The sequence below is a fragment of the Coregonus clupeaformis genome, chromosome 6, assembly GCF_020615455.1.
Source record: "Coregonus clupeaformis isolate EN_2021a chromosome 6, ASM2061545v1, whole genome shotgun sequence".
Taxonomy (NCBI): domain Eukaryota; kingdom Metazoa; phylum Chordata; class Actinopteri; order Salmoniformes; family Salmonidae; genus Coregonus; species Coregonus clupeaformis.
Window position 1 is genome coordinate 53,029,908 of NC_059197.1, and position 20,600 is coordinate 53,050,507.

A 20,600-nucleotide genomic window follows, 5' to 3' on the forward strand; every position below is an offset into this window, starting at 1 on the left:
TTTGAGTTCTCGGTCATGTGTCACTGGTCATTCAACTAAAATGAAAACCTGCAGGGTTTAAGCAGGACCTTCAACAACTGTACTCTACAGTCTACAGTAGTCCAACCCCTGGAACTAAGTGCATAGTACTATGTGCAGGTGCATTAAATTCACTGTAGAACCGTCAGCCAATCTTCATGATATACAAATTAATGGTACTATGCACAACAACACTGATGTTGAAACTTGATGGAAAACATGCATGAAATAAAAATACCAATCAATTGTAAAAAGTTAACTTTATTGATAACAATAAGGTACAATAAGGTACATTATCAACAGCCCTCCATCATCTTTCAGAGAAGGAATCAAACTCCTTTAAAGCACACAAAACAACTAACTACGATCAATTAAGCCAACAAATGATTTCCTATATTGGTAAAGAATAAGCAGTCCTACTTTTTCAGTTACGGTTCCTTAAATGTTTTAATTACATGTACTGAAAGTTAAAGGAGAACAAAAATGCCATTCATCACACAGCAAAAAAGCAGAATCGCTTTTATACACATTCTTCATTAGTATTTACAGCACAAGTGACATGGTAGAATATGCTGGTTTACTATACTGAACAAAAATATAAATACAACGTGCAACAATTTCAAAGATTTGACTGAGTTACAGTTACATATAAGGAAATCAGTCAATTGAAATAAATAAATTAGGCCCTAATCTATGAATTTCACATGACTGTGAATACATATATGCATCTGTTGGTCAAAGATACCTTACAAAAAATGGGCCTCACAATGGGCCTCAGGATCTCGTCACAGTATTTCTGTGCATTCAAATTGCCATCGATAAAATGCAATTGTGTTCGTTGTCCGTAGCTTATGCCTGCCTGCCCATACCATAAACCCACGGCCACCATGGGGCACTCTGTTCACAACGTTGACATCAGAAAACCGCTCGCCCACACGACACCATACACGTGGTCTGCGGTTGTGAGGCCGGTTGGCCTTACTGCCAAATTCTCTTAAACGACGTTGGAGGCGACTTATTGTAGAGAAATTAACATTCAATTCTCTGGCAACAGCTATGTTGGACATTCCTGCAGTCAGCATGCCAATTGCACGCTCCTTCAAAGCTTTCGACATCTGTGGCATTGTGTTGTGTGACAAAACTGCCTTTTATTGTCCCCAGCACAAGGTGCACCTGTGTAATGATCATGGTGTTTAATCAGCTTCTTGATATGCCACACCTGTCAGGTGGATGGATTATCTTGGAAAATGAGAAATGCTCACTAACAGGGATGTGCACAAAATTTGAGAGAAATAAGATTTTTGTGCGTTTGGAAATTTCTGGGATATTTTATTTCAGCTCATGAAACATGGGACCAACACTTTACATGTTGCGTTTATATTTTTGTTCAGTGTAGTTTGGTATCAACCCCAGGTATCAATTTCTATTCATATCTGTATTACATCAGAAATCAAGCAATCATACATACAAATCTTAAACAAGTATAACTTAAAACATACAATAACCACTTCTCGGTATAAATGTTTTTTTGCAAATAAACATGCACAATGCATTTTTTAAAACATTTCTGGCTATTTACCATGTGCATTTACGGTATCTTTCCTCACATACACACTAACGAGTGGCTTGCACCCCAAACAATTAACTTACTAGATGACAAAACATGTGATGCAGCTAAAAGTTCAGCTTGAATCCAATCCTCATCTCAAATAGTACCCTACACATTCTTTTTATATCCACCAAAATGATCCCTTTTCTAAGACACTTTTTTCATTATACCTTAAAGTTGTAAATCCTTCTATTAAATTTGAATCCAGTTAATAATTACATGAATGTGCCATGTTATAAAATTATCATTTGTGTGCATGGTTTGTTTTGAGTAGTGTAACTACAGATTCGCCTGGGTTATATTTTAAAACAAGCGCTGACATTTTATGAAACGAGGGATCCTACTGCCAATCAGAATTGAATCGAATATACATGGAGACAGTTAAAGTAAAACAAATACAACAAAAGCTATGTGCAATGTAAACAGTCAAATGTAAAATGCAGTTATGTATACTAGCTAGGCCTACTAAAGTATGAAATGAAAAATAATGAATGTGATGAAAAATCACATCAGCATATTGAAAGACAATTGTTTGGTACTGAACAATATACAATGAAAAGTATCAATACATTTTCACTGCAAAAAACATGTACAGTGGGGAAAAAAATTATTTAGTCAGCCACCAATTGTGCAAGTTCTCCCACTTAAAAAGATGAGAGAGGCCTGTAATTTTCATCATAGGTACACGTCAACTATGACAGACAAATTGAGGAAAAAAAATCCTGACAATCACATTGTAGGATTTTTTATGAATTTATTTGCAAATTATGGTGGAAAATAAGTATTTGGTCACCTACAAACAAGCAAGATTTCTGGCTCTCACAGACCTGTAACTTCTTCTTTAAGAGGCTCCTCTGTCCTCCACTCGTTACCTGTATTAATGGCACCTGTTTGAACTTGTTATCAGTATAAAAGACACCTGTCCACAACCTCAAACAGTCACACTCCAAACTCCACTATGGCCAAGACCAAAGAGCTGTCAAAGGACACCAGAAACAAAATTGTAGACCTGCACCAGGCTGGGAAGACTGAATCTGCAATAGGTAAGCAGCTTGGTTTGAAGAAATCAACTGTGGGAGCAATTATTAGGAAATGGAAGACATACAAGACCACTGATAATCTCCCTCGATCTGGGGCTCCACGCAAGATCTCACCCCGTGGGGTCAAAATGATCACAAGAACGGTGAGCAAAAATCCCAGAACCACACGGGGGGACCTAGTGAATGACCTGCAGAGAGCTGGGACCAAAGTAACAAAGCCTACCATCAGTAACACACTACGCCGCCAGGGACTCAAATCCTGCAGTGAAGACGTGTCCCCCTGCTTAAGCCAGTACATGTCCAGGCCAGTCTGAAGTTTGCTAGAGTGCATTTTGATGATCCAGAAGAGGATTGGGAGAATGTCATATGGTCAGATGAAACCAAAATATAACTTTTTGGTAAAAACTCAACTCGTCGTGTTTGGAGGACAAAGAATGCTGAGTTGCATCCAAAGAACACCATACCTACTGTGAAGCATGGGGGTGGAAACATCATGCTTTGGGGCTGTTTTTCTGCAAAGGTACCAGGATGACTGATCTGTGTAAAGGAAAGAATGAATGGGGCCATGTATCGTGAGATTTTGAGTGAAAACCTCCTTCCATCAGCAAGGGCATTGAAGATGAAACGTGGCTGGGTCTTTCAGCATGACAATGATCCCAAACACACCGCCCGGGCAATGAAGGAGTGGCTTCGTAAGAAGCATTTCAAGGTCCTGGAGTGGCCTAGCCAGTCTCCAGATCTCAACCCCATAGATAATCTTTGGAGGGAGTTGAAAGTCCGTGTTGCCCAGCGACAGCCCCAAAACATCACTGCTCTAGGGGAGATCTGCATGGAGGAATGGGCCAAAATACCAGCAACAGTGTGTGAAAACCTTGTGAAGACTTACAGAAAACGTTTGACCTGTGTCATTGCCAACAAAGGGTATATAACAAAGTATTGAGAAACTTTTGTTATTGACCAAATACTTATTTTCCACCATAATTTGCAAATAAATTCATTAAAAATCGTACAATTTGATTTTCTGGATTTTTTTTCCTCATTTTGTCTGTCATAGTTGACGTGTACCTATGATGAAAATTACAGCCCTCTCTCATCTTTTTAAGTGGGAGAACTTGCACAATTGGTGGCTGACTAAATACTTTTTTACCCCACTGTATTCAAGTTGTAAATCTATCTAAGTGTCTTTACACAGCTAGATAAGGCAAAAAAACAAGAAAACATATAACTAACATTCTCCAAAAGTTAAATTCCAAATGAAAGACAAATGAAAAATATATATATATTTTATTGTATTTTTTTGCCCACTGAAGTCCCCCAGCAGACAGTTGATACCTGCTGATGGAAGAATGTGTTTCTTTGCTCAAGGTGCAGTTCCTCTATGATGATCTGATCGAAGTTAAGATGACCTGAGCAAGTTGCTCATCACTGGAATCAGAGGAAGCACAGAAATAATGGTTATGTTATGTTCACAAAAAATACACAAAAAATACATTGTAATTTAAAATAACTTCAAACCCTTCTCAGCAGACCTTTTTCCAAGGGTTCCCTTGCCCTAATCTGCAGGAAAGAAAAGGAGGCCAGAGAGAAGTAAAGAAACAGAGGAGAAGCAAGACCCACCCAGAGAAAAGGTAGGAAAACAGAACAGGAATACTAGATGGATATAGTAGGTAGGCAGTATATATGAAGGTAGTAGATAATATAGGCAGTATATATGAAGGTAGTAGATAATATAGGCAGTATATATGAAGGTAGTAGATAATATAGGCAGTATATATGAAGGTAGTAGATAATATAGGCAGTATATATGAAGGTAGTAGATAATATAGGCAGTATATATGAAGGTAGTAGATAATATAGGCAGTATATATGAAGGTAGTAGATAATATAGGCAGTATATATGAAGGTAGTAGATAATATAGGCAGTATATAGGAAGGTAGTAGATAATATAGGCAGTATATATTAAGGTAGTAGATAATATAGGCAGTATATAGGAAGGTAATAGATAATATAGGCAGTATATATGAAGGCTGTAGATAATATAGGCAGTATATATGAAGGTAGTAGATAGTATAGGTAGTATATTGGAGTAGTAGAGAGAGAGAGAGAGAGAGAGAGAGAGAGTAGGACTAATGAGATCGTGTAATAACTAGTACTTACCTTGGGGATCAGACTGAGCTCCATGTGCGTTCTTTCCACTTTCTGGGTCTACACCTGAATGGAGAAATACATAAGCATTTACATCGAAGAACATGTTATGTGCCACAGACAACTTTATAGCGGGACCTCTAGACCCTTGTATCTTGCCCTGAGACATGGCTGTAGACTTCTATTAGATGCCATATAGGCGTCTACAGCCAGGGCAACCTTGTATCCACTACTACACATACTGTACTGTATGTATCCCAGTCCCATTCACTCACCTCCCTGAATCTTGAAACACAGTTTCTTCTTCTGGTAGGCAAAGTAGCTGGAGGCAGCACCAAGAAGGGCCACTCCTATTCCACTCACTATGCCAGCGATCTGACCAGATCCAGCTTCTACATGTACACAACAAAAAGATCCATTGTTGTTGTTGTTGTTTAGTTGTTAAGGTTACCCTAGACGTTTTCTCTCTGATTGATACTTAGAAAAGTCTATTAAAGAGAGTGTGTGTGAGTGAGGCTATTCATGTTGCATAACTTGCCTTTTTTTCAAAAACACATAGGGCTGTAGCCTAGTTTCACACCAATGGAAAACATTTTGGAACTATAACATAATTCCACAAGGTGGTGGTCTAGAGCCTTTTTATGACGGCATCTGGTTGTAATGTGCTGGCAAAGTAGGTCTGGGTGGAAATTAATGCAACAACAGAACACTATGGGGCCGAAACACAAACATTCCAGAGTTTCTCTTTAAAAACATCTTATATATGCCTCACGGCCACTGAGAACTATCGAAAATGCGACAAAAGACATGAAACCATGAAACCTCAGAGAAAGCCACAACCCAGTGATACAGTGAAGGACATAACACACCCAAATCCAAAGACACAGAAAGTAACAAAGAAAGCAATATACAATGGGATTACAGGGAACAAAGACTTGAATTTTGATGGATATACCTTACCAACAAGTAAAAACTGGATTTTCCCATAGAGAACCAGTGTGAGTAATAGTGAGTAAAAGGAGGGTTTTATCATAGTGTATCATGCATTGAAACAGGGCGGTGCCCAGGGTAAAAGCTGGATGACACCCCAACCAAAAGTGACTTACTGCTGGAGAATGCAACCTACCGCCTGTGGCTCCAATCGTACAGTTCAGACCAATAACCTTCACTCACAGTCACACATGCAAGCTACATTCTTAGAAATAAAAACCATGCTATGTGTTATAGATCCCCTGCAAAACACCATCAATCAGAACACCGTTCCACAGGTTTTATTAACATCTCAAGGAATACAACAGACAAAGAGACGACAATAGCAATGTGTTGATAACTAACCTCTCTGTTGTAACACATACATCGTAAGAAAAAGAGGTAGCCGCACACTTCTAACATGGTAAGACATGTTGTAATGGAAACAAGATATTGCATTTGAATGCAAGTGGCCAAAGAAACGTACCCCAATGAAAAAGACAACCTCCAACCTTACAGCAACATTCACCACGATACATAAATAATTTGTAAATACACAACATTTTAATTTTTTATGTGTATAACCTACTGGCTTAGCAAATATATCCTTCAGTGTTTCAGAATAATTAATTCACTTAGTAACTAATGGAATATGAGAGAACCGCATGTCAGGTTGTTCTAGAACACATTAGTACAAAACGTGTTGGATCTTTCAACCGAGTGTTGTGAATTTTGGCTATGATAGGAATGTGTGCTGACTAGGCCTCTGTGAGGGGCTGTTAGGACTGGGCTGCAAAAAGCCTTAGTAAGTAACAGGCTTAGAGTAACAGTAATGATGGGCATGTTATGATAGGATGCGACACAAGGAAAAATGTCAAACAAAGACCTTCCATGAGTGTCAGACATCTGTTTCACATCTGGACTATGACCCATAATTGTCAAAAATTGTAAACATCGAGGGCTTCTCTAGCCTTTTTATATCTTCATTATTTTTGCATTAATTGCCATGTCATCTGGAAAGACTATCACACAAGAAGGAACACACATATGAAACAACTACATGCAATGCATAAGAATGCCTCAAGAACCATACTAACAGTGGAAAATGTGGTTGCCAATGGCAAGTGGCCAAATATGCAGCCCAAAAAAGGGGGGGACAATAAAATAACTTTGATAATATCAAATCAAATCAAATGTTATTTGTCACATGCGCCGAATACAACAGGTGTAGACCTTACCGTGAAATGCTTACTTACAAGCCCTTAACCAACAATGCAGTAAAAAAAATAACCACTATCAGTAACCACTATCTTTAGGCTTATAGCTGTAACATTTTACAAAACAGAATCCCATAAGCTCAACACACAGGAATGATTCAGAAACTGTGACTTCAGAAAGTAAAGAAAAGAGTGGGTGTGTCAAAGAGGGGATGAGAACACACCCACTCCTTAAGGGATAAAACCTCTGAACTTTGTACTAACCCTAACTCTAACCCAGTGAAAACTGGAGCCTACATTCAGAAAAAAAGGTGCTCTCTAGAACCTAAAAGAGTTATTCGGCTGTCCTATAGGAGAACCCCATTTGGTTCAAGGTAGAACCCTTTTGGCTCCATGTAGAACCCTTTCCACAGAGAGTTCTACATGGAACCCAAAAGGGTTATCCTATAAGGACAGCCGAATAACCCTTTTGGAACCATTTTTTTCTAAGTGTACCAACCATTTCTTTGTAAGATCAGCCCTAAGAGGTGTTTTAAAGCACCTCAAACTAACACCATGTAAACAACTAATCAGAACACTCCCTCAGATCTGAGCACCAATCAGAACATAGGTGGATAGATGACTTCCTGATTCCCGAAAGTCACTGGGGGCTCATTCATTGGCCCACATCCAAAAGCTCCATGGCCTTCTCTAACAGAGGCACCACTGCTTGCTTTATGTTGGATATCCAAACAAGGACGCCCTCTGGCATGTTAGCATCTAGCATCTTCAGGAATTGGCCCCACAGTAGGTCTAGATCTGCAACGACACAGAATCGTACCTGGGTTTTAGGCTATGGCCAATAGTCTGCACTCAATCAAGCCAATCAGAGTTAATTCCCCTTTATATCCCAAACCAATAGTTCCCAATGTTCCCATAAAGCTTACTGTACTTATTTACCCAGAAGAGGAATTATATTTCTTGCTACTTAGGAATAAATTGCCATCCTCAAGCCTCCACTTGCACTATTTGATCAGGGAATAGCATGTTTCAACACATTTAGTTTGATAGACCTCCTCCGATCAGCGCTGCCCTTTTCATTTGTTTTATTAATCATTGTCAGTATCTGTGCTGGGTTCGGATTGAAACAGGAAGTATAGAACAACATACTCTGACCTTGAGGAGCACACACTAAAACCAGGGAAACAATCAGCCAACTTCCTCTGAGACAAGAAATGGATATGACTATAAAAGCCCGGATGTAGTCCCTCGAGATGTATGGGAAGAATTCCCTGTGACTGAGATGATTCATACTGCAGGCCTTTGACATCATGGTAAAGATGAGAGGTAAGAGTTAATAGAAAGGAGTTGGTGTGGGTAAAGTGGGCGAATACAAACTCTAAAGATGCCACCTAAATCTGGCGCGAATTAGGCTGAGAAATAGCCATTCAACTTGACAAACGGCACCCCATATATTCCTCCTCTGAGACGCTTGATAATTAACATGATTTATTATAGAAATAAATGGATTGATTGTTTTACCTTGAGGTTGATCTGCTGGAGCACCACCTCCTCCTGAAGAGGGAAAAATAAAGTTTAAAAAATAAGCAATACATCCATAACTTTGGTACTTTGATTTTGCAGCATTACTGTTTTTAATCATTTTACGAGCAGCACGCAAGAACTTTAGACAAACTTCACGCTATAAATGGCGTACCATTGGGATCTGAGGCTGGGTCAGCGGCACGTGCTATAGATTGAAAACAAAACAGATCGAAGTGAGATACACTTCTACTCTCTCTTAGTATCTGTAGTATATACTTCTAGACATACTGTACATACAAGTAGCTAGATAGGCCCGTGTGTGCTATTTACATGTACGTGTAAATGTTCATGAAGACTTCAGAGATTTACTGTATAAAGACTTCATAGAGTTGGTAAAATATTTCCAGATTCCTTTCAACATGTCTTTAGCTTTCTAAAGCTCTCTTCCAAAGGGGCTCTAGTCGTTAACTGTGAGGGCTGAAACCTTCCCCTTACAGTGAGTTTAATGACAGGTTATTTCAGTTTGTTTCCAGCTCCTCTGGACTCTCCACAGTATCATGCAGGATAGCATCAGACTAACAGGCATATGGCACTAATTACATTGGTAACCATGAGGGGTTTTCTCTTCCCTGTTTCTGCTTTTTGTCTCTCTTTTGTAAAGAACAAATAATTACTTCCATTCTAAGTGACTAAGAGGAAAAAGAGAAAGGAAATGCGTATACAGTTTTAAGACAGAACGGTTCTGTTTCAGTCCACTGTGAATTTAGCACTGCAATTAATTTTTATATGGCAACAATGGACCATTTCTGTCGGGTCCCCAGCCTCCCCGACATACTCTATTGTGTGTATCTTGACTTATGCTAGTCTGATTAGAAATTACTCTCCCTCAACAGTAAGATTGCAGGCCTACTGTTGGAAGTCAAACCCATTAACTAATTTGTTTGAACAGAACCCTTTGTCTTGCCTGGGACACTACTTCTATAGTTATTTCATAACAGAAATAACTTATGTTCATAACAGAAATAACTTATGTTCATAACAGAAATAACTTATGTTCATAACAGAAACTCAATAATAAAAGCCCTAAATGTCCTACCTCCTCCTCCACCTCCCTTGCCGGGATCAGGCTTGTAGCCACCGTCATTGCTCACATCAAACAGGTCATTGTCTCCTAAGGATCCGCCACCTTCCAGATCAAAACAGTATAGCAACAGGTGAGTCATTAAATCATTATATTTATCCAGGATAGTCTAGTCAGTAACAATTACCACTGCTTTCCAGGGAGTCCTGGGAGTCCATAATAACAATACACAGTAGCACACACATAGTATATGATCACGAAACAGAGGAAATAAAGGGATACATCCAAACGCTTAGTACCGGTGCCTCCGTCTTTAGGTGGAACAACAGCTGGTTTATCCGGTACGGGATCTATGGATGATAGACATTAGAGAACAAGGAAGAGGAGTGGGAAGAGGACCATTATTTATATTACATTATAACACGTTATATTAACATTTTAATATGTTTTCACACTGTGAAGCATGCCACTAGTCCCTCATACCATTTCGTCCGACATTAGATGTGAAAACATCAGCACCTACAATCACTTAAGCTCTTAAGTGAAAGTGACAGTGTCGTTTAGCAGGTTTTGAAAGCTCAAGAGGCCCAGCTTCTTATTAAGAGAGGTGAGAGTGTGAGAGTCACTGGAGGGAAAGCAGAGGGAAACTCCTTTACATACCTAGCCATCACCATGTCTCAAGACATCTCAAGACAAAAGGTGATGGCTTGGTATGTAAAGGCTGCTGAGGAAAAGCTCAATCATAGATAGCAGTGGGTATCATTCATCACAAGCCTGGTTGATTGCTTGATTGAATGATTGATTCATTGTTTGTTTGTTTGATTGATTGGGTTAAGTTAACAGGGAGGGAGGGACAAAGCGAGAATCCCCAATATAGACCTGCACCAAATAGAAATAGTTCTTCCCAAGACAGAGCAACTAACAATAACTTTGACTTTACCTGGACCCAAGGCATCAGACAGGTCAAAACCCATCCCATCTATGAAGGGAAAATATAACAGAAAACATATGGATTCTATGATTGTATAATTTACAGTCGCAGACATCTCCCATCTTGAGGTCAATACTAGGTTTGCTTTAGGTATGATCAGAACCAGGGCCTAAAAGTAACTGTTTGGTCTGCAGCCACTGTGGCAGGTAGATGAAAAAATCTACCAGCCACTCAGATGTTTTACCAGCCAAAACATTTTACATTAAAACAATTTAAAAAATAAACGGATGACCATGCTTTGTAATGTTTTTAAAACAAGAAATGTATTTGTAAGAGGTAATGTGGTATATTTGTGGAGACTCTTATCTCCCTCACTAACTTTAAGCATCAGTTGTCAGAGCACCTTACCGATCACTGCACCTGTACACAACCCATCTGAAATTAGCCCACCCAACTACCTCATCCCCATATTGTTATTTATTTTGCTCATTTGCACCCCAGTATCTCTATTTGCACATCATCTCTTGCACATCTATCATTCCAGTGTTAATACTAATTGTAATTATTTTGCACTATGGCCTATTTATTTCCTTACCTCCATAACTTGCTACATGTGCATACACTGAATATGTATTTTCTGTTGTATTTTTGACTTTATGTTATGTTTTACCCCATATGTAACTCTGTGTTGTTGTTTTTATCGCACTGCTTTGCTTTATCTTGGCCAGGTCGCAGTTGTAAATGAGAACTTGTTCTCAACTGGCTTACCTGGTTAAATAAAGGTGAAATAAATAAAATAAAATAAAATATTGCTCAATTTCATTCAATTTTAACCAAAATATTAGATGAGACAAAATATTCAGCTGCCCCTTTAAGGGAGGTTACCTTGGTAACAGGGCCACTCCAGTTGTGTCATGTGTGTCTGTGTGTGTGAGATTTGGGATCTGACTAGGGCTATCAGTTGAAGTAGCAGCCTCAAACTAAAGTTGAAAAACAACCGAGCTTGTGAACAAAACAATGTAAATAGCCAAGAAACACGAGGACAACATCTCACTTTGTAGCCTTTCGAGTAAATTAGACCAACTTTTATGCCTGTGCGCAGCACCTCCAAAAATGAATCTATTAGCACTTCACTCTGAGTGCACAGCGCTCCTGCCAGGCAGTGTTACTGCGTGAGGTGGGATATAGGATTCGTACTTCTTTCTGCGATTAGCAGCTATGAAACAAAACAGCAGAAATATTTTGAAAACAGCTACTGCAGCATTTTCTGGCAATAAATCACAACAATGTGTTCATACTTGACTTTTGACTATTTCTATTCACAAATGTAATGCTCGCACTGTAGAGACCTGCAAATTGAACACCGTGGCTGGTGAAATAGACATTCTTCCCCCCAATACCTAAATCTACCCGCATTTGGCGGGTGTTAACTTTATGCACTGATCAGAACGTCTTACTGTGTTCAATAATCTGATAGCTAGATTCCTGATTCCAAATAGTATGGATGCTGTAATTACAAGTGATGAGTGTTACTTCAGCTGGTTGAGTTAATTTACTTACCTCCAGCTGGTTTTTTGGGATCTACAGGTGCGGGAGGAGGGGCAGGTTTGGGATCTGGAAAGTACATCAAGTATATCAACTATAAGAGCATTGTATTCCACATTGGGCAAATAATTGGACAACATATTTAGTTAAGAACACATTAAATAAACACATTGATGTATCCAGAAGATCTAAATCATCTGAGAGAACAGAAAGAAAAGCTTAGTTGAAATGCATGTGAGCTATACATTTATTTAACATTTGTCAGCCATAGATGCCTTACCAGTTCCACCTTCTTTAGGAGGGATCCCAGCTGGTTTCTCAGGCTCTAAGGGGAGAAAAGGTGAATCAAGGAAGATGGATTAAAAAAGCCTAAACTTTAAACTATAATTCCCAGGCTTTTCACCTTTGAGTCTACTACTTTAAAGCCAGGAAAGGAAAAATTATTCTACATATAGCAGAATAGAATAAGGTGATCCAGGTTGCGATTTGCTGAAAGTTGTGACTGGTTGAATATAACTGAATACAACAACAGTATAACTATACAATTTGATGCAGTTATAAATGTATCACCCAAATCGCAAACTGGATAAACTCTTAAAGCAAATCAGTGAAAAATAAATCAGAGACAAGGAATGATCCAATCTTATTATCCCAGCACCAATGAGCTGATGAGAGACTTAACACAGCTACCTGTTGATTGAGAAGAGTAACCAAATGTAAGTCTGATATATAGAAAGGTAAAGAGGAAACCCAACACCAGCTTAGACAAAGAGGGACCCATCAACATCTATTCATGTGTCATTTTACCTTCTGGACCAAGAGCATCTAATAGATCAAATCCACCGCCTGGAGATGAAGTAATGTAATGACATGTATTTATGCTTAGTACATTATTATAACACTTTGTCAACACAGAAGAATCTGGTCATGTAGAGGGGTAATTGAAGAAGTGTGACAATATGGGGATGGAAAGATAACACAGAGAAGGCTGAATTCCTAAGACTACACAAAGGAAATCCTAATATTCAGTTGGTAAGAGTCCCTTCGGGGGCTGGGCCAGCCTACAGTCACATTCTGTGCTCATATTCTGTTTCTTTAAAGTGGTTATTGATGTGGTTCATGTTGAGTCATATGAGTTGGGACTTATGAGTTGTCTATGTTCCCTTGCTAGTGGCTTCTTGCTGACTTCCACAGTGTTATATTATGTGACTGGTTTCCCTACCTGGACTGGGATCCTTTGCAGGTTGCTTTGGCTGTTTTGGAATAGTAGTTGGTATAGGGTCATCTAAAACAAAGAGAGAGTTTTTTTGGCCTTTCATAAAATCATTAATCACATTTAATCTATAAGGCTGGAAATGTCACATTATATTAACAACAAAAACAGTATTATAATAACAGGATCATCATGTGTTACGACTATTAAAACTAAAATTGTCATTTCTAATCATATATAAAAGATTTTCAGAAGGCCTACATTATATTTGGACATGAAGTCCTGTTTAATAATAACAAATTAACCAATTTGCATTATGCAAAATGCATTCAATTGGATCAGAGCCAGACAGCGCTGTGAGCAGCGCTACAAAATAGGCAGAGGAGGAAGACGTACCACCTGAATATGGTGAGGAACAGCCATTACACCTGTTTCATCAGTATGAACTACATCTACAGTAGGCTTATCTAGCAACAGACATAAAAAAAAAAAAAGATAAAGAAACTTACCTAAACCAAGGGCATCAGAAAGATCAAAGTCTGTGGGACAAAGATGAATTACTATTGGTCAGCCACAATGTCCAAGACAATGCCAACACACCCACAACAATAGCTGTCAACCCATCTTAATTAGCACCACCTTGTACTCAACTTTAACTGTGTGCTAAAAAAGTTCAATGGAACCACCAGTTGCTATGTGTGTGACTTTGATATTGTGATAGTGTTTGTGCTACTTGACAGCAGGTAGTACATCCTGTATTGGTTGCCTGGTGAGGTTTTGTTATGAGGGAACTGGCCTTGCCTGGCATGCAGTCTGGTGCCACTGCAGACAGTTGCGGTTTGAAGGTTTGAATGACTCATAGGCAGCTGAAACCGGAGAGCTGTCTCCTAGAACACTCTACTTTCTCTACTCTGCCTTTGCTGTAGTTAAACCGTTGGGAATTAACCAAGCTAAGACTGAACTAGCACACTAACTAATTAACTAATTACCTAATTATTCAACCCACTTAAAATAGAGGCCTCCCAGTTTGAATACATTTGCTTACTGCGTCTGAACCTTTGACTGTATAAGAATAAGGTCTCAAGTGAAACTGAGCAGAAAACTCAGATAGTTGCTTATTACACTGTAAAACCAAGTGTTTAGGATCTGAACACATAACTAAACTAACACTTTTCTGAAAAACGTTTTAACACGCGTCAAGGCATTTAGACTTTCAATGAAAACACGTCACAGTGTTTAGATTGTAAATACCAGAACATGTTTATTCTTTGTAACACTTTTTAAACACATGAACACGTTTATTCAGCACAAGGCGTTTAGGTTTAAACACTAAACACTGGGGGTGTACGGAAAATGTATGCACTCACTAACTGTAAGTCGCTCTGGATCAGAGCGTCTGCTAAATGACTAAAATGTAAATGTCAAATGTGTTGTTTTAACACTAGGGAGTAAAGCTGTATTTGCATATTTCCCAGCATGCCTTTCGAGTGAATGTGAGAAATGCCCACCCATGACTGTGTTTGTTAGTGACAGAGACATAGTTGTTGCAATCATTTCTAATCCTGAAACCTTCACCAAGTGATTGCCTAAATTAATGCGTTTCAATTACAATTCAACCCTTTATGACCACATATTATACATTGAGTGTACAAAACATTAGGAACACCTGCTCTTTCCATGACATAGATTGACCAGGTGAATTCAGGTGAAAACTATGATCCCTTATTGATGTCACATATTCAATCCACTTCAATCAGTGTAGATGAAGGGGAGGAGAACTGTTAAAGAAGGGTTTTTAAGCCTTGAAACAATTGAGACATGGATTATGTATGTGTGCCATTCAGAGGGTGAAATGGCAAGACAAAATATTAAAGTGCCTTTGAACGGGGTATGGTAGTAGGTGAACTGCAACGCTGCTGGGTTTTTGACACGCAACAGTTTCCCGTGTGTATCAAGAATGGTCCACCACCTAAAGGACATCCAGTCAACTTGACACAACTGTGGGAAGCATTCGAGTCAACATGGGCCAGCATTCCTGTGGAATGCTTTTGAGACCTTGTAGACTCCATGCCCCAACAAATTGAGGCTGTTCTGAGGGCAAAAGGGGGTCCAACTCAATAGTACGAAGGTGCTCCTAATGTTTTGTACACTCAGTGTACATTTCATAAGACCTTTAGTTATGACCTAGTTATCTTCAACATTGTAGTCTGAAAATCTTGGCTTATGTGCCACATCAGACCTGCAAGGCACAATACGCTGGTTTGTAATGTGATTAGTAATTCCTATCAGAATCCAGCCAGAGGGAGGATATCCAAGAATTTGAATATTTTATCACCCACAACCTGCACTCAGAATGACTGCTACGGTGAAGGACTTCATAAACAAGACAACCTAAACCAGTGGTTCCCAACCAGGGGTACTAGGACCTACTTGGCCTATCCACAGGGGGTACTTGAGAAGACTCATGAGACCATCGGCCTACTGGTAAAATACTCTTGAGGGCTAATCAGGGCTACTCCTGGCAGAGCAAATTCTGTTGATGGTACAGTAACCAAAAATTACTGAGAACCACTGACCTAAACCATCTAAACTAGAACAACCATCTCAGTAACGGGTGGAATAAATCCAACCCCTCACAGATTGGATTAGTTATTTTTTTTATTAAGTTATTTATCTTTGTATAGTATAACAAAAATCAATGTGTATGAGGAAACAGATTTTTAAACAAACTATTCTAAAAATCAACCTGCAACAAAGCATGCTGGTAAATATGATAATGAGGCCCCTCCCATGTCTTTTTCACTCAGAGCAAGTTAACAGAAATGAACTCAACACAGTCAAGTAACAACAACACCACGTGATTGAAAAGATTTCTTGAATCAAATGTCCTGTCCAGTATGGTGAAAGACATTCCTAACACTGATCTGAATAAAAGGCATGGAAAGACACATCAATTTCTAATTACTAAATGCACTCTAAACAGGATGATGGGAAAGTAAACAGTAGTGTTTAAAATCAGAAGACTTAAGAGATTGATGCGTTCTCCTGGTTGGAAACTGACTGGAAAAAGCTGACTATCATGTTTAATCTTGCATTCTAAATGCCTTTGTTTAAGATGAGAAACCTTATTCGCTAATCTAAATGCCTAATGTTTAAGTTGTAAACACTGACATTTAGGTTATAAACGTGTCAAGGTTTTACAGTGTACTTTCAGAAGAAAGACCAACAAACTATTAACTGTATCAACTAAGTAAATATAACCCACTCGTACTAATTATTTTCACTGTGTACTGGGCACTTGAGGCAATGATGGGGTAGTATAAAACAGTCTTTCATCAGTTCAGTCTGGCTTTTAAATCTAGGCATCACATGTCATCATGAAGACAGCGTGCCCATCTGGGTAGGGGTTTGGGGCTGCATGCCTGTCTCAAAACAGGAAGCCAAGCGACACAGCCAGTCACAGGACTGGAAATATATTTAGAATGTTATGTTTATTGGGTGTTGAGTATAACTCACAGAGGAGCTATAAGGCTAAAAAGTGTTTCAAAGTCCAATATCTTATAGGCCTACATATGTATGATCTTAATTTGAGCCAGTTTTCTACAGCAGGAAAATAATCCTGCAGCAACAGGAAATTTGAATTATTATGTGGATTATCATTAATGGATATTTTTGTAGGGGTTTATACATTTTTCGTAAAGGAAAATAAAGTCTGAAATTTCAAAGTGGAAATTACAAACTTCAGAATACTTTTTTAAACCTTAAATACACTACAAGTTTAACATTTCCTGCATTGCAGTTGAGGTTTTAAAAGGCTTATTGGAGCTACTTTTTATCTGTATTATTTTTCAACTGACACACAACTACAGAGAGCCTACAAAGAAAATAAGGTTGGCAGAGGGGGCCTTGGCTTGAAAGTGTCTTTAAAGAAGAAAAACTTCAGCGAGAAGAGTTGTTAGTATGCAGTACAGGGAACTGTGTTCTGCAAACCACCCTTACCTTTCAGCAATTAAATCCTGCTAGAAAACAAAACACTCTCTCTGTGCCTTTCACACTTGCTTTTCAAAGTTGTGCCCAGTTGTGCCAGTTAGCATTGCATGCACATGTGCTTCCCTATGAGCCAAAGACACTACCCTGACTATAAAGGGCAGACTAGACACACCCTTGAGTCATATACTACCACACTAAGATGAGTCAGAACTCTTCTGAGAGCTGTGATTATAAAACTGTACAAGAAGTACACACGCGTTGTAGTAGCCTACACGTTTGTAACAGTGTTATACTGCCTTGCTGTTACGGTAACCGCATGTCATTCTCAGCTGTGCAACTAAAAACTGCACGGATGAGTGGGATGGGAAACAAATGCATGCAACAGGCACGTGCCCTAACCCAAATAGACATAGCACATAACATGGGGGAGGGGGGCGCTGACATGGGAGTTTCCCAGTCTATTTTCTTGTCTAAATCTATAAACGTATTACTACTACTTCTAGGCCAATCTTGTGTGTACCTTGTCCAAAGGATAGGCCTAAGCTAGACGTATAACTTTAAATAGGCCTACGTTAACATCAACATAACAACAACAAAAACAACAAGTAAACAACAACAATAGTCCTGATCGTTATTATCATCATATTATTATCATTATCATAATAGCTATTCATAATAGGCCTAATAATGGGTTAGTTATGTATCTTGAGTGGAAAAAAACCTTACCTTGTGTTTTCGTCCCTATAGCCAGAGTTACAAGCAAGGCAATCCATAAGCAAGATTTCATGTCTGCTGAATAGGAAAAAACAGTTTTCCTGAATTATCCGATGCTGGATCGATATGGCTATTTTGTCAAAATAAATCGGTAACTTTAGGGTGTGTCAATGTGCGGTGCTGTCCCGTCCTTCTTGCCTACCAGAACTCGAGTGTTCTCCAGTTACAAATTGGCAGTCAACTTTCCAACACGAATGAAAGAGCAGTCAGGGTGGGTGTGGTGTGGTAACTTCAAAAAATAAAGGCGTTACCCTGGCCGCTCATGAGGTCACATCCTCCATAACTTACTACATTCGCACACACTGTATATATATTTTCTGTTGTATTTTTGACTTTATGTTTTCTTTAGCCCATATGTAACTCTGTGTTGTTGTTTTTATCGCACTGCTTTGCTTTATCTTGGTCGCAGTTGTAAATGAGAACTTGTTCTCAACTGGTTTACCTGGTTAAATAAAGGAGAAATAAAAAATTTAAAAATACTTTCAAAATCTTAGCTAGCAGTCATCATCATGAATCAAGTTAACAATCTACTGGTAAATCCTTTTTAATCCTTGTCATATGAAGATAAATAATGAAGAGAATGTATAGATAAAACGTATCCGTGTTCATCGGCCAATGGACATAAACATTACACAACAAATTGGAAATCACAAATTCAACAGTGAGTGGTTTGGAAGGAATCAGTGGCTAACTGTAAGCATTGCAAAGCAATCACTAGCCTGCTATTCAGTGGAGTGGCTGCGTGGTCCCACATCTGGGATTAAGGGTCTCTTTTCCAAGTTTAAAATGATAAACATTCAACATTGGCCATGCTGTCAATGAAGCATGATTTGTGCCCCGCTCAAAACAACTATTAACTTGAAACTGTGGAGTCTTGAACTCACTAAAGTCAAGTTAACTGGGAACTCGGGAAAAACGAGCTCCGACTGGGAAAATACATTTTGAACAGTCATCCAACTCGGAATTGTAAATCTGGAACTCGGGCCTCTTTCTAGAGCTACTACCTGAAGATCACTGACCTCATCATGATTCGACCTTGTTTTTTCCGAGTTCCCAGTTGTCTTGAAAGCATCATAAATCCAGAGAACGCCAGACTTTGATGACTACATTTTCCCACGAAGGACCGCCACGCCACCTTCCTGTTCAAGTGAGCACAGCACAACAAGGTGAGTCCAAAAATGTATTGTATGCTGCTGCATAAATTATGTAATATGCCAGGGAGATACTGTAGCTAAGAAAGTATTACTAAGTGTATGTTGTGTAGTAAGCTGTTAGTAGCCCATGTGCCTCACCCTAATAATTTGGAATATTTTCCCCTCTTAATGTCGCCTACTCTTCTGACTTGGTGGTGCACATGTAGCCTATAACGTATTTTAGATAAATATAATCATCAAATATTGTAAGAGCTTTCATTGTCTGCTTATATGCCCCCTTTATTTATCCTACGGTTCTGGCTTGGTGTACAGGGATAACACTGTAAGAACGGCCCATGTTCTGAATTCTGTCACTGTACATTTCAAAAGTGCTAAACAAATAGTTATATTGATTACGTCCGTCTTAGCTCGCTCATTAATGTCTTAATCGAAATTATGGATTGCCTCTTATCCGCTTGTCGTCGCCTTATGCCATAGTTTGTACATCTCAGTTGTCATTAGAAACCACATTTGTTTAAGCAAGTCAGCCATATCAGCAAAAAAAAAATTAAAGGCAGTACATGAGGCTGAATGAATTGTTTCGCTGCCAGACAAGGCTCCGCTGATAGCCAGGCGTAGCAGTGGTAAAATGTTGGGACTGCTGTTGGGACTCTGCAGTAGGGACAGCTTTATGTAGGCCCTAACAGTTTGTGGGCACCGTTTGTCACCGTTATAGTGCAGTTCATGTATTGTTTAGTGTTGTGTTGTGTAGTGGCTTTGCTGGCATTCATCCCACATTTTTGTTTTTGTTTGCCCCAACAAGATTTACAAGCTAAAATAGCCACTGCTCTGATAACACCTTGGCTATTTGAACCGGGCGATTGTGCCATCTAGCGAGATGTCATGGGTTTCACTTGAATTTGTAAGGTGCCTTTCCATATTGTGCGGTGCGCGTAAAAGCGAAGAGAATGTGGCAACAAGCCATGGTGAAAATGGTATTGAGAAATAATGTAGTTGGCAGCTATACTACAACCTCTCATCTTGTGAAAGAGTGTGTAGTAGGCTATGGCCTAATCGATGTAATGCATAGTCTATAATAGGAAAATAACCAACATCGAATAACAGAGCACGATATTGAAATAATTGTTGCCTTATTATTTAAAAAATGAATGAGATTTGAAATCGTCTCAGTTTATCAACATCTGAGGATTATGGAATCATGGCCAGTGTAGTCTATCTATAATGATTTATAATCATATTTGTGTTGCTTCAGTGAATGTTGAGGTCTCTAAGGACAAATGTATAGGCCAGTGGATGCCTGCCAGTCTGACTCTTCAAGTTGGCACGCATCAATGCAGATGCCAAGGAGGACTAGGTCGGGTGCTGTAGAGTGCAGAGAACGTGTCCATC

The 20,600-nt window shown here is 39.0% G+C and overlaps 1 protein-coding gene across 10 annotated transcripts; it reads right to left on the minus strand.

Moving 5' to 3' along the window:
- Positions 1-3,949: 3,949 nt before the first annotated feature.
- On the minus strand, positions 3,950-18,290 carry cd99 (CD99 molecule). Of its 10 annotated transcripts, none has more exons than XM_041878663.2 (15): positions 18,200-18,290; positions 18,010-18,072; positions 13,803-13,832; positions 13,303-13,365; positions 12,888-12,926; positions 12,361-12,405; positions 12,096-12,149; positions 10,545-10,583; positions 9,904-9,954; positions 9,620-9,709; positions 8,696-8,728; positions 8,521-8,553; positions 5,089-5,205; positions 4,826-4,879; positions 3,950-4,092 (listed from the first exon to the last, which is right to left on the minus strand). In XM_041878663.2, exons 2-15 carry the CDS (start codon positions 18,068-18,070, stop codon positions 4,064-4,066), a joined length of 738 nt encoding a protein of 245 aa, XP_041734597.1. In that variant the 5' UTR covers positions 18,071-18,072; positions 18,200-18,290; the 3' UTR covers positions 3,950-4,063. The 10 variants fall into 10 exon arrangements, with proteins under 10 accessions (XP_041734597.1, XP_041734596.1, XP_041734599.1 ...); XM_041878662.2 differs by having other exon boundaries at positions 18,010-18,075; XM_041878665.2 differs by adding an exon at positions 4,197-4,224 and having other exon boundaries at positions 18,010-18,270.
- Positions 18,291-20,600: the final 2,310 nt, after the last annotated feature.

Excerpts from the sequence above, each read along its gene's own strand:
- cd99 (XM_041878663.2), bottom strand. The coding sequence starts at position 18,070 with ATGAAATCTTGCTTATGGATTGCCTTGCTTGTAACTCTGGCTATAGGG. Across the intron at positions 12,927-13,302 it reads TGCAAAGGATCCCAGTCCAG|GCGGTGGATTTGATCTATTA; the intron begins GTAGGGAAACCA and ends CTTCATCTCCAG. Across the intron at positions 9,710-9,903 it reads ACCTAAAGACGGAGGCACCG|GTGGCGGATCCTTAGGAGAC; the intron begins GTACTAAGCGTT and ends TTGATCTGGAAG.